Source organism: Scardinius erythrophthalmus (assembly GCF_964197995.2).
Source record: "Scardinius erythrophthalmus genome assembly, chromosome: 9".
Classification (NCBI taxonomy): domain Eukaryota; kingdom Metazoa; phylum Chordata; class Actinopteri; order Cypriniformes; family Leuciscidae; genus Scardinius; species Scardinius erythrophthalmus.
The window spans coordinates 17,807,382-17,822,200 of record NC_138229.1 but is presented as its reverse complement, the minus strand read 5'-3'; the positions used below and the strand labels follow the sequence as shown (position 1 = coordinate 17,822,200).

The 14,819-nt window shown below is 34.4% G+C and overlaps 3 protein-coding genes across 3 annotated transcripts; 2 read left to right on the top strand and 1 right to left on the bottom strand.

The window, feature by feature from the left end:
- Window positions 1-65: 65 nt before the first annotated feature.
- nol7 (nucleolar protein 7) lies at window positions 66-1,978 on the bottom strand. The gene is made up of 8 exons (XM_081375293.1): window positions 1,676-1,978; window positions 1,508-1,568; window positions 1,293-1,348; window positions 1,182-1,210; window positions 1,057-1,099; window positions 844-965; window positions 679-756; window positions 66-588 (listed from the first exon to the last, which is right to left on the bottom strand). Exons 1-8 carry the CDS (start codon window positions 1,891-1,893, stop codon window positions 515-517), a joined length of 681 nt encoding a protein of 226 aa, XP_081231419.1. The 5' UTR covers window positions 1,894-1,978; the 3' UTR covers window positions 66-514.
- On the top strand, window positions 1,954-4,684 carry epdr1 (ependymin related 1). Its single transcript, XM_081375295.1, has 4 exons — window positions 1,954-2,070; window positions 2,716-2,962; window positions 3,450-3,658; window positions 3,763-4,684. The coding sequence occupies exons 2-4, from the start codon at window positions 2,718-2,720 to the stop codon at window positions 3,951-3,953; spliced, it is 645 nt and encodes a 214-aa protein (XP_081231421.1). The 5' UTR covers window positions 1,954-2,070; window positions 2,716-2,717; the 3' UTR covers window positions 3,954-4,684.
- Window positions 4,685-4,723: 39 nt separating this feature from the next.
- Window positions 4,724-14,298, top strand: stard3nl (STARD3 N-terminal like). The gene is made up of 9 exons (XM_081373421.1): window positions 4,724-5,444; window positions 7,462-7,746; window positions 7,926-8,003; window positions 9,088-9,165; window positions 9,339-9,392; window positions 9,486-9,603; window positions 9,753-9,851; window positions 13,270-13,325; window positions 13,419-14,298. Exons 2-8 carry the CDS (start codon window positions 7,543-7,545, stop codon window positions 13,320-13,322), a joined length of 684 nt encoding a protein of 227 aa, XP_081229547.1. The 5' UTR covers window positions 4,724-5,444; window positions 7,462-7,542; the 3' UTR covers window positions 13,323-13,325; window positions 13,419-14,298.
- Window positions 14,299-14,819: the final 521 nt, after the last annotated feature.

Sequence of the window (14,819 nt, the reverse complement as noted above, 5' to 3'; positions counted from 1 at the left end):
GTTTTGACACATTTCAGTGAGTGTTCGGATGTTAAACAAGTATGCAATTAGACCATGAAGAGCACTAATAATGCAAAATAAGTTTTATTACATGTGTTATCTTTTTAAAATGCCACAACCATGATTTGTCCATTTGATCATTACAGTCATATAGTTACAATAGTCAAATGAATGTAAAAAGTTACTAAAACAAGAAATGTCAGGCCTTAGATCAGGTTTACATTTATTAAAGTGTAAATATGCAAACATGAAGAACATTCAGGTTCAGCCTTTTTTTCTTTTTTTTACTTTTGATTTGAACAAGATGGAAGATCATAATCATTTCTATTTGAATAAGCAGAGACTGACTTTCATTTGACAATATTTTTTTAACTATGCGTTAACGGAAAAGGTACTAAATTAAAGGTGTCCTGTTGTAAAATGTGATCCATATGATCAAAAATAGCTAAGCTTCCTAAGCCAAGGAAGGTTACAGTTCTCATGTGTTATACTTATAATTCTCCTGTTTTAGATCTCAGGAAGGAACCATTTTCTGTTTGTGTATAAACCTTTTATTGGACTTTGTGATCTTCTTTTTTAAGTCGGCACCTGTAGATGAATAAAGATCGCTCAGACTGTTGCTTTCCAAAATAAAACTAATATAATATAGTTGTTAAATATGAAAATCTCAATACTCACTATATTTTTTATTCACAAACTCCACAGATGCACCTTGTCCCGCACCCTTTTTCATTTTGAGGGACAGAAGCTCTGCATCTGAAGAAAAATAATCAGAAATATTAGTTTTCCTACTAAATTTGGTTTTAAAATGAGGGTCTGAACAGCACAACGTTATCATCTTACTGCTTGTTCTTTTGGTTCCTGGTCCGTAAAGGCGGGACTGAATGAAGTCAATTGCGCTTTGTTGCAGTGATTTGGCAGCGGATTCATCCTTCACTCTCTTTACACTGTAACTGTCTGGTAAACTGAAATCAGATGTTTTTCCATTTATACATAACACGAGGAAGCCTTACAGTAAGGTGAATGTAAACAGCTAATTACTATTATTATTATTACCTTTTAGAGTTTGTTTCTGATGTGGCATTTGTCTCTTCATCAGCTATAAAATAGTTTTGTCAGTCAATACTTAAATTGACCATTAGGAAAATTGTTTTTATTAAAAGTTACAGAAAAGGTACTACCTTTGACGTTGTCTGATAACTCAGCAGGTCTAAAATAAGAAAATAACAGTTAATTAGGTTTCCAAAATGATTTAAGTAATTAAAATGATTATTTTCATCTAGAGAGCTTACTTTTGGGGTTCTGTATCAAATTCCTCCAGGAGGTCTTCAGGAAGACGTTTTCTCGTCTGACAAACAACAGATGTAACATTTCATTTATGTTTAGATTTTGGGATTTATGTTACATCTACAATTAATTGTGTGGATAAGTTAAAGTGTATAAACTTTTCTAGTAATAATAATGTATTTGACATCCTGGGGATGGTAACTTATTCACAACCTTATACCTTTTGTTCTTGAAAAAGCTGTTGTCTTTTCCTTCGCTTCTCCTTCAATAGATTCTTTTCTCTGAAAACAAAGAGAAAATATATATTTAAAAAAAATATAAAAAAGTTTAAAACCCATAAGCTCATGTGGTCTGTGTGTGTAAAGCCAGTGGACACACACTCACAGACCTTTTAGCTGACTCCAGTGCATCTTTAACGCTCTTCAGAGCAGAACTTTTGGACGCATCGAAGGTGACCTCCTCGGGAAGTTCATCATCACTGGACTCAAACTGACTCTGTGCCAATTCAGACATTTTGTTAGTCTCTTTAAGTGAAGTAAGCCTGAGTTCAGTACACACGTTGAACGGAATTCGCCATATTAAACACCAACAACGTTGAAAATACATTAAAGACAGACAGACTAAAGTCACAAGTGTTGACTGCAATAGATGCTGCCATCTGTTGGTTCGGATGTCCCTGCAATATCTGCTCGTAAACAAACTGATGCAAATGGCGGAGTTTAAATAATAATAGCACATACGCCAGGCAGAGACTGACTACACTTTTTCAGTGAACAGAGATAAGTATATAACTATTTATTTTTAATAATTTAATATTTGTATTTCATAATGCTCTGTATCATGAATTATTACGGCAAGGCAATGTTTTTTTTATTATTATTTTTGTATTATGACTACTACTACCACAATACAGACTATGATTTATAATATTGATCATTCAAAATGCTTGAAATTATTATAGTGAAATCTTGTGGTTCCTTACAACAAAAATGTAAATAATAGCCTAATAGTACATTTTATTATTATTATTATTATTACCATACAAACTATTATTATTTATAATACTGATCATTCAAAACAGTTGTGATTATTAGGGTGAAATCGTATGGTTATTTGCAGCAAAACAAACAAGTGTAATTAATAATAATAATTTATTTTATTTATAAATAAATGTAATTATATAATGTTAATAGATTTTAGTAATAAAAATAAACTATACTAAATAAATAATCGTATGGGTCGTCATACGGGTTTGATATCTGACCAATCGGTGTTTCTGACGTGTTTGTGACATTAATGCTGGACTGGTGTATTTTTTCATTGTGGATTTGGGACACCAGCGCAAACACTGCGGCTGGAAAAAACACTCCAATCAAAGGCGTTGTGTTAGTATTTAAATTTCATGTAATTATCGATTTGCACCAACAGAAATGTCAGGCTTTGTGGTTTTTGCGATGGTATTGTCGTTGTCCGCGATGGTGCCGTGTCTGGGCTCTCCTCCTCGGTCATTAGCGGCGGCGCCTCAGCCCTGCCTCGCGCCGGTACAGTGGGAGGGTCGGACCGTTCAATATGACCACAGCACGGGACGAAACACACGGGCGGCGGTCTCCTATGATGCACAGAATCAGCGAATTAGGGTTCTGGAGCAGAAGACAGGACACACGCCTTGTAAAAAGTACGCATTCATCATATTTTATCAAATATATTTTAATACGTTTTATAATCACTGCAAAATACTTAGCATTCTTATCTGCCAATGTAGTAAGAAACATAAACTTAATTCAAATTCTTAATTCTTTTAAGTGTACAGTCACTTAATTATTATTATTATTATTTAGAATAAATCAGTTGTTTTGCTTCTCAAGTAAATGTGTCTTGATTTAAGAATGTTTAGATATTTGTACTGGAAAACAATATAGAAAATACCAACTCTAAGTAAGATTTATTTATTTATTATTTTTTTGCTTGCAGTGTTTTGAAATGTCTGAGCTATTGTTGTTCAGTGGATGCAGATGTTCCATTATAGTCAAAATTAGAATGACCACACACAGTTCTTGTGCTCTGAAATATTAGTAAAACAGGATAAAGTTTAATTGATTTAAATTATATAACTGTAAATTTCCTTTGCATTCATTTATTTGTACTGTGCAATTCTCTTTGAGGTTCTTTGAGTACATCTACTTGTTCAAGAGTGGAGTGCTTTTCCAGATTGAGGAAATTACCAAGCAGTGTGCAAAGATCGCTCTGACGGAGGCCTGGGACCCTTATGATATACCCCTGAACTCCACATATGAGGACCAGTACTTCATTGGAGGGCCTGGAGACATGATCGAAGTTCAAGAATGGTCTGATCGAAAACCGGCCCGCAAAAGTAAATGCTTGTTATAGTTATGTTGTCAATGTGCCTTGATTTTTATATTGGAACTCTATGGTCCTGTTTATCTGAACTTTGCACATTTTTCCGGTCTCTCACAGATGAAGCTTGGGTTGGTGTGTACACTTTGAAGGACTGCTATCCTGTGCAGGAGACATACGCAAAGAACAGTAGCGTGACCACGTCCACTCGCTTCTTTGACCTTCAGCTGGGCATCAGTGACCCTGAGGTGTTCAACCCACCCAGCACCTGCCAGTCAGCACTGTCTGAGAAGATGACATCCGACTGCTGAATACCTCACTCATCTCTGCTCATCACAGTACATATTAAATACAGTAACAGCTTCTAAAGAACTGATATTACACTGACAAAGAGCACATGAATTGATTGCAGGTACTGTTAAACATAATCAGCTTCGAAATAAACCAAGAATGTAAGTTTTAAGTTCACTAGTTCTTGTTGATTTACAGCCTCATATTATTGAAGCCTCATTTTTAATATGCCACATTTTTGGCTGTTGTGCTGATCCAGGGTGGATTAATGTAGCCTAGTACTTTTTTGTTTGTTTTACAGTTAATATTTGTTCCTCTTATTATTATTATTTTATTTAGCCTTTAGGATGGTTTACAGTTTGGATGCTTACAGTTTATTTTGTGTATAGATGTTGAAGAAACCTATAATTTAATTCTAGATTAAAATTGTTTACCTCACTACCACGTTGTTGAGCACATTGATTTTTACAATATATAGTCTTTATAAGACAATTAACCAGTGATGTTTTGCATAGATAAAGACTTGTTAGCTGTAGTTGAGTACATCAGATTGTGTTGTTTAATGAAAGTAGAGGTTTGAAATAAGGATCTTGTAAATTAACAACGTAAAAGAAATGAAATAGCATAATGTCATCAAGTAATGTTTGCTTATAGCTTCTTGATTAAATTAAAAGAATACAGTGACTTAAAAACTAAAATGTCTGTATGTCCTTGCATTAAATGCTATAAACATTACATTTAACATGAATGGAATAGACCTTATTTACCCCCGGCCCCGCCCCTTTTCAGCGCTGCGGTCGTTGTCTTTTGACTTCCGGTCTGTATTTTCACAGCGATTCTGCGTGTTTATTAATGAACGGTAACTTTCCTCATGATAACTTTCGTTAACTTTACATTAAGTAAAACCACTTCAAAGATAATTAGAGCGACCGCAAAAACGGAAGTTAAAAGACAATATTCTAAAGATGGCGGCGCCCTCGTTCTTCTGGCGCATAAGGTCTAGAGTTATTGTTTAAAACGAAGACAAAACCGTTTGGACCACAATTAATGTGATGAACTACACTTTACTCCATTAGAATGCTACATCCACTAAAATGACCTTCACACCAGTTGATTAAAAATCAAAAATGAGCAAAATTTGTTCTGATAGAAGCTTAGCATCATTAGTGTGCAGATGCCACTTCTTTTCTTTCTAATTCAAATGAGCATATATAGCTTTCTATAGCAAAAAAAAAGATAGGTCTGTTATATTATGTTATTGTTTGTTATATTGATGCTTAGAACTATGAATGAATTAAATTAGAATTGTGGGCAGGCCTGGCCGGCGCAGTTCTGGATTCTACTACATATCCCAGAATCCCCTTTCCAAAACAACATCACACTATTTCCTGTCTGTCTGAAACGAAAGTCATCAGAATCAGATGGTGCGGAATTTTCAGCGAGATAGATCCTCATTGATTCATCGGTTGACTGTAATACAACACGTACTTTTATAAAGATTGCTCACCAAGGTAAGCGACATGATCGATAACACACACATTTACTTTGATAAAGCAATGCTAACGTGACACGAAGCCGCTGCTGTTTTGCAGATTGATTGCCTCAAATGTAACCGGATATATTGTTTTCAAGAGAGATTGTTAGTTTGGGATTGCTTATTTCGCTTGTTACAGTTTTAGCTAGAAAGATATAAATTTGTGGTGTGCTATTATGACACTGTGTTTCACATTTTGAGAAATTCTCGCTGGGTTTCCTGTTCTACTGTTGTATTATCATGCTGTATTATCATGCTAGCCCATAGCATGTAAATTGGTTTGGCAGAGCTATGAAATGAACACTTCACAACATAAACACAGACGAACTCATATCAGTTAATTGGGTTATATACTTACATTTTCCATTTCCATTTCAGCTAGAGTCATAGATAAAGCAATAATGCCAAATGTCCTATATTGTTATTAAGGGTAGTTCATAACTATATAAATTACAGCATAAAGAAGTCAGTTCTCTTCTCATCAGTTATTTACTGGGGAAGCAAAACAATCCTGCCCAGTGTAAGGTTAGTCATGTGCAAACAATGCATGACAATTCCTGTGCTCGTTCTTTTTCGGTAACGTTAGGCCTAAATGACATCAGCAAGAGGAACTTGTCCCACTAACCAAACAGATAGTTACTGTTCTCATAAACTCTTGCCTTTTTTAAACGTAATCTGGGGCTCTTCCTTATAAGACTTGTAGGACTAGATTTTCATGCTTAGTTTATTTTATGAAGCCTAGTTAGATTCACTTACTTTCAATAGTCTTTTCAATTGTGATTGAAATTGCATTATTGGAAACATTGTTGATTTTAGCAAGATGAATCCACTGTAAGACATTTGGTTGATAGTTTTGTTTTTCAGCATTGTCATGATGTCTTGGGTACAAGTTCTTGTCTGTTTTGAGCATGATCATACATTATCCTGCTTATTACACAGCGAAAACATACTATAGACACAAAATATTGATTTGAGTTGTAATTACTATCGAGGTGTCAGGTGTGACAGAACATCCCATATGAGCTGTCATTTATACACGACAACCATAGTAAACGGTTATTATTTTACATTAATTATTTTACAGCGGAATGCCTCGGTTGACCAATCAGAATCTAGTATTCCAGAGATGCATACATGTAATACAGTGCAACAGTGCCCACTTTTTCAGCCTTGGTTCTGGAAGGGGTTTTCTAAGTCTTTATTTAACTTTATTTAAGAGTTATTAGCTATGGGGTGAATCAACAATGACACAAAGAAGAATCTGAAAATTGGACAAAATGTACGTGTACTTAACGTCTTTAATTAGGGAAAGAACTACAATCCCATGATTCATAGCGAGTGACAATCAAATTAAAAACAGATAAATATTGTTTACACACATTGTGTTTAAACAACATACCCATATATGTTTGCTATATGAATATATACACATACACAGATTGACTTGATTACGTCGTTCATAGTGCTACATTGGAGTTTGCAGGCACTTTTTTTCTTACAATTTGATTGTTTCGATTCTCTTATTGGTGGAGATTTCTCTGCAGAGTCATGGGTAATGTAGTCTTTCACCAGAATTCTGCTGTTAAACAAGATTAGCCTACTTAAAAATAAGTTGAATAAAGCAGGCTGATGGCTTCAGCAAAAGTAAATACCTTTGATCAACAACATTGTAGATTACAGTAGGTCCGTTAGTTAAATAAGCTATTGGTTAAAATCAATTCCCATAAGGAGAAAATGAATGGGATTTTCACTTCCGGAACCCAACTGTTGCCCTCTATAATTGGTGTTAATGTTTTGTTAGTCCTTTCTTTGTTTTGTTTTTAATTATTATTATTTAATTGATTTTATTTTAAGTATATCCACTTAGTGACGGTACAGGATGTTTGGTAGTTTAGTTGATATGATGACGTCACAAGACGTCTGATCATATGACAGCAATAACTATAAACCTTTGACCACTGTGTGAAATGCCTCCACTTTCTGTGTCCTTTCAGATCTAGGCATGACTACAGAGTCTGACTCTCCAGAAGTGTGAGTGTGAATGGAGTGACACGAGTGGACGAGACGGACGAGTCATGGACAGCCAATGCAGCAGCAGTGTGGGGTCCCGGGCCACTCTAAGGGGTGTGGGAAACATTAACTCCACCCTCATTTCTTCCCGCATCGAGTCCTATGAAGCAGGGGAGAAGAAGTGCATCTCCGATGTCCGAAGAACCTTCTGCTTATTCGTGACCTTTGACCTTTTATTCGTCACCTTGCTGTGGATCATTGAGCTTAATGTATGTTGTGGTTTAGATAGATTCATCTCCTCTAGAGATTATTAAGTTCTTTTACATATATGTGGATAAAAATATATGTTTAAATATGTGTGGACTATTATACCAGTTTAATAGTGATGCATCTGCACAACATTTTGTATTATATATGTTAATTATTTTTTTCATCTATATTCATCCAGGTCAGTGGAGGTATACAAGAGCAACTGAAGCAAGAGGTGTTGCAGTATGATTACCACAAATCCTTTTTTGACATATTTGTAAGTACTGGCCAATACGCTGCCCTCTATTGCAGGGTTTCCCAAACTGGGGTTTACAAGCCCCTTGGTTGCATGAGTTGACGCAAAGCTATTAATTAATTCATAAAAATATCAAACATTTAAATAAGAAAATATTACACCAGTAATTACACTAATATAATAAAATTAGCATATACGTAACGTCTTGTGTGTACACACACATATATGTGTGTGTGTGTATATGAAATATCAACATAAAGTCTCAACGTTTTTGACTCATTAGCAGGGAAATTACCAACATTTAAGATGTGATTTAAGATGAAACTGGTGTGGTAAAATTTTAGGGCCAGTCCATTCCACAGTTCCCTTTTCAAAGATGACTTTTCTCTCTCAACGTAGATGACCTCACTCCAAACCACAAGGTTTCTGTCCAGGAAATCTTCTTTATTGATCTTAAAGGGGTAGATTACCTAAAGATGATCATTTGCTCATCTCCATCTCGTTCCAAATGCATGTATGACTATTATTCTAATGTGGAGGAAGATAATTTGAAAAATGATTTATCCATATAATGTTTTTGTTCATTGTTGTACAAAACAACAAACCTTACTGACTTTCATTATGTGGACATTTTTCAAAGTATCTTCTGTTGTGTTCCACAGAAGAAAGAAAAACATACAGATTTGGAACGACATGGTGTGTGAGGAAAAGATGACCAAACTGAACTCTTTAACCTTTCTATCTTGGGTCACATGCTTATGGGGTGCTTCTTTGATATACAGATTCAGTTGTTCTTTGGTGTTTAAAAGCTTTTAAATGTGTGAGTTTCTGCCTTAGTTTGATGCAGCATGGTATTTGGAAAATATCTCTGTAGACTTTGCCCTGTAAGTTGCTGTGTGGATTATATTTATGGAAATACACAGTGATGCCATTTTAAAAATGTTACCTGACAGCAATCTTTGAACAGGAGTTTTAAAGCAACAAATCTTCCATGAAATATTGATAAACCAGTTTTGAAAGGTAGATGACACATTCAAGTGTGTCGAAATATACACCACTGTACAAGCGTTTGCAGTCTCTTATGCTTGTATGTTTTTCTCCTCAGCTCTTGGCTGTGTTCCGCTTTGCAGCCTTGATTCTTGCGTATGCAGTGTGTAAAGTGCGTCATTGGTGGGCCATTGCGGTAGGCAGCCTTTACTTTACATTCCTCCGCCAGAGGGCACTGTTGCTTTACTCATTAATAACAAGCTGGAACTTTGTTTCAGCTGCTTAATCAAACTATTACTCTGAGCTTCACATAAAAATGTAAAGGATTAAATATAAATTCTTGTAATGATCATCATATCTTCATTACAGATAACTACAGCAATCACCAGTGGTTTCTTAATAGTGAAAGTAGTTGTATCAAAGGTATGAGATGTTTTTTATTCAGCTTTTTTTTTTTTTACATTTAAGAATTACACACTTTTTCCATTGATCCAAAAATGTTATTCCTTTGTCCAGCTCCTGTCTCAGGGGGCGTTTGGGTATTTGTTACCCATCATCTCCTTCATTTTGGCATGGATGGAGACGTGGCTGCTGGACTTCAAAGTCCTGCCCCAAGAGGCTGGTGATGAAATCAGTGAGAATCAAATATCTAATTTCAGTGAGACAAGCATTTACAAGCGGTATCAGTGAAGGCTAATGGACGTAGATGACATTATAACTCATTTGCTCTTACAGTGTGTCAGTATCATTGTGTTTAGCAATCATGTGTGTCCTGTGTGTTAGGGTATCTTTCAGTGCAGAGTGTGCCAGATCGAGAACCTCTTTTATACCCAGGACCTGTTTCAGAAGGCCAGTTCTACTCTCCTCCTGAGTCCATGGCAGGTAATAGCTTACTAAATGCCCAACACAAGCCGGACAACCATGAAAATGGGTTGCATGGAAATCTAAAATCATGTCTTTCACCAGGTTTTTTTTCTGGTTCTGGCGCTTGATATCTTAAAAGATTAGTGAATCAGCTGTGTAACATTTTGTTCTTATGTTTTTTTTTTGTTTTTTTTAGTCATAGTTTATTTATCACTCTTACAAATGAGAGATATAATGTTCTCACCACATTTTTACAACAGTAACAGACATGCATTTTCCCGGAAATGCCACTGTCAGAGCTCAGGTGCACTGCGGTGAGCGCTAGAGATTTTAAAGGATAAATGTATGTATTTAGAGGTGTTGCAGCAGTATTAAAGCACCTAAATATTTAAACCATTACCGTCTCCTATTAATAAATTACTATTATTGAAAAGGAGGATTGATAGAGAGATGTAGGTGGCTGGCTTGAAAACCAGTGGAGGTGTCGGTAAGAACAATCCAGTCCAGTCACTTCAATTACACAGCATCTTTCTTTATTAATGTATGTGTGTGAGCGTGTGGTTTCTACAAGAACAGAAATACAATGTTTTAGTTCACAATAAACATAACATGAAATCCACAGGAAATAAAGGAATTTAAACAATACATGAAGCCATCTACTCATAAATCTCAAATACATATGTAAATAATTAAAGAACATGCCTAAGCAAGAAATACAGCTAAATAAACACATTTAGGATAAACTTAATACAGAATAATAATTAAGTGTCAAAAAAGCACTTACATGGTCAAATACACACACGCAGGGAAAAACAAAGGAAGAACTCAGTCCTCTGCACAGTGCATCCATGTGCACCAGAATGAAGGTGCTGTGAGCACAGGTGCAATTTATAAGGCCTGATAGTGTCCTAATTGGCTTGAGATTAGGTGGGTGGAGCTAAAACTTAATAGGAAAATTCACAAGCTAAGTGGGGTGTGGCACATGCTTGGCACCTTGACGCTTAGGGACACACAACTTCTCAACAATTATTAAGTGTGCATTTTGCGCCATTATCATTTTATATCTTATACACTCTAAAACAAAATATTTTAGAGTATATATATATATTTCTTTTATATATATATATATATATATATATATATATATTTATATTTATATATTTATTTATTTATTTATTTTTTGGAATTAAAATAGCCCCACATCATCACATAGCCTTCACCATACCTAGAGATTGGCATGGAGTACTTTCCATAAGATCATCTCTCAATGCATATCAAACTAGCTATTAGGCTAACTGAAATAAAACCATGCCAAACTCTAGGTATGATGAAGGGGCTATGTGATTATGTGGGGCTATTTTAATTCCAAAGGCCAACGGAACTTTATCAGGATGCATAGTATCCTAAAAAAAAAAAAAAAAAAAAATACTTAAAAATAAAAATCTGCCTGCCTCTATGGGAATTTAACATAGGGGTGTCCAAACTTATGCACCCTGTATTTTAAGGAAGAACATTTATTTATTTATGATACATTATTCATTCACAAAGAAAATTGGTGTCCTTAAAGGTTGGGTTTTTCCTAATTTTTTAAATTAAGGCATTAAGTTCAGTTTCCAAAAGATGATTTTTTATTCCTCTTTTTAGTCAACTTTAGCATGGGTGTCTAAACTTATGCATAGCGCTGTATTCAAAATAAAAACATTTCTAACAATATAAATCGTTACCATCACCTTTTATCAATTTAACGCATCCTTGTTGAATTAAAGTACTAATTTCTTAAAAAAAAAAGTTATTGTTCCCAAACTTTTGAACGGTAGTGTATATTGTTACAAAAGATTTCTATTCTAAATAAATACAGTTCTTTTTAACTTTTTATTCATCAATTAATCCTGAAAAAAGTATCTCAGGTTATAAAAAAAATATTAAGCTGCACAACTGTTTCCAACATTGATCATAAATCATCATATTAGAATGATTTCTGAAGGATCATAAGACACCAAAGACTGGAGTACTTGCTGATGAAAATTCAGCTTTGTTTGCATCACAAAAATAAATTACATTTTAAAGTATATAAAAAAAAGAGAACCATTATTTTAAATTGTAATAATATTTCATAATATTACTTTTTTTTTTTTTCTTTTTTAACTGCAGGCTTGATGAGCATAAGAGACTTCTTTCAAAAACATTAAAAATAGTAACGTTTACATACTTTTGACTGGTATGTAGAGCTTCACATAAAAATGTAAAAGAATCTAAAAGTAATGTAAAAATGTAAAAGATTATATATATATATATATATATATACTCGTCTCCATTTCTTTAAAGTTTAACATTCATTTTTCAAGTCAATCCGCAACATTTTTGCTAACAATAATTAATGTCAACTATGCATATCTTGCACCTATTTTCACAATGTTTGCACATTTTCCCTCCTTTTTTCTTTTCTTTTTGGTCCATTGAGGACTACAGTGTGGGTACAATTAGATCAAATTGATCAGTCAGTTAAATTATTTTATAAAGAAATTGTACAAATGATGTTTTTCTAAACTTAACTGATTCAGACTAAATTAATTTATATATATATATATATACACACACACATACACTACCATTCAAAAGTTTGGAGTCTTTTGTTTTTATTAAGTAATTATAAGTTAATTTAATTTCTATTTCAAATAATTGCTGTTATTTAGAACTTTTTACTCATCAAAGAATACTGATAATTAAACATTAATAATAGTAAGAAATGTTTTATGAGCAAATCTGAATATACATTCTGCATTGCATACCGAATTACTGTTATACTGATATTTCACAGTGTTGCTGATCTATCTGTGGATTTACTCATTTATCTTCAGTAAATTTCAAAATTTGTTCTGTTTATTTATTGATTGATTTGTCTTTGTATTGTCTTGGTAGATTGATTACAGGGTAATACTTGGTAGATTTTACACTTCGTGACAAATTAAATCAGTAGTGTCCAGTCCATCGGGGGCAACTAAACACTATGTGTCCCTTTATATTTAATGCACTAATTTTAAATGTTCGCAGATGTCTTTGCAGTACTCTACTATGCCTTTGTGCGCTTTAGATTCACAGCATGAAAAGGGATCACTTTACTGGGCTGATTTTATTCACACATTTGTTGCTCATCTTAGTAAACGGGGCCTCTGAAACAAAGAGAATGAATACTTACTCTTTATTCACTTTTATATTTTTGTTAAGAATATCTATACATTTTTTCACAATATTATTTCAGTTTTTTTAGTGCTTTGAAAAACAGCACAGGCAACAAAATGATGTGTACTTAAGTAATATGAGAAAATTGCAAGTATGAAAAGAAACGGCCCGTTTGTTGTGTGCAAACAACGACATGTTCAGTATGCCTACTTTAAGATGTTAAACACTCACTAAATATGATCTTTTGCTTCTCTAGACTCTGATGAAGACCTCGATGATAAACATGATCTTGAGAAGCCCATCGTCTAGCAGGTATTCAAAAAATATGAATAATTATTTTATCATTTTTTTATTCCTCCATCCATTTCAGTCTAACTAATAGGACTGTATTTGGATTGTTATTAGGAGCTCAGAGTTAACACTGACTTGTGGAATACAACAGCCTCTTCCAGCGCTGCTCGACTTCGGGCTGTGTGTCTTAATATGGGTTTGTGTACGTGGGTTACAAGAACTAGACAGTCACTCTGCCTTAGATCCACCATCGCCATGATCAGCAGTTTGCCACGCAATCTCTCGCATTGTGTGCGTCACTGAACAAAAACCTATTCTGCTTATACAGCACTGATTGAAAAAAATGAAAAATTTTAATGTGTATTTTGAATTTAATCAACAAATAATACCAGTGTTGACCACGACATTTAGCTTTTTTTTCACATGATACTCTTCAACTGCTTCTGTGTAACAAAACGACTGCCGTCTCACATGTTCATGCAGTAAACCTCCAAATGATTATTAACACATTGTTATGCCTCTGATCTCACATGCATCACTGGAGAAGACCTAAATGTGAATAGCAGTAAAGTCTCAGGTCTGCACTGCCACTCTTTAGTGTGTGAAGATTTCATGTTTTCCGGTTTAATCTCTTGTGTTCGGAATGAACCGACTGGCCAAGTTTAGCATGAAAAGCACTTCAATGAAGAAATACGACTTGTAATAATGCATGGATATGTAATACATTTTTATGTTTTTTTGTCTTTGGCTCCTCTTCAGTAAGCATTCCTAAACAAAATCATCTTAAAATAAATCTGCTTTCTGTTGACTTGTGCCATGCTTACTGAATAAGGGCTTATGTACCTCGGGTCTGGGACCTTTGGTTTTCTATGAATATATAAAGAATCTCCATATGTTTCCATCAAAAGGCCTCGAATATGCAGGATAATGGCAGATTGTATATTCCTTTTTCGTTGTGTATTAAAACGTTGTTTTTATTAAAGGTGTGTGTTTCTATGCATCAAGTTTTTACAGACTGAAAGCGAGGGGAGCGGAAACCCCTGCCGAGAGTCAGTTTGCGCTCTCACGGATGTTGCAGCCTCTTCGCCCACAAATAACAGCTTAGATTAACAAGACAAACAGCCTGCAGCCGCTAATAAATTATCAGCCAATCATGCTGTGGTTAAACTGCTGCATGTTTTCTTTCCAGTAAGCGCCTCCGCTAGTGGTGTGTACACTACATACTCAACCACATTTTCCTACCGCAGCAGTTTCAATCACCGGCGTGATGTTTTCAAATTCATGTCTGACGTTTTGATCTTTAAACTTCATTAAAACAGATACAAGAAATGCTCTTTTATTAATTTAGCTAAAACAGTAAACCATATAAAGTATTAATAGATTATTCTTTTAATTAATTTTGCAGACATATTAGTAGTAAGTTTTATTATTATTTTACTGTATTTTTTTTTTTCCAATTAAGTTGATATAGATTTTGGCACATAATTAAATATGTATCTGCTACATATTGTATTA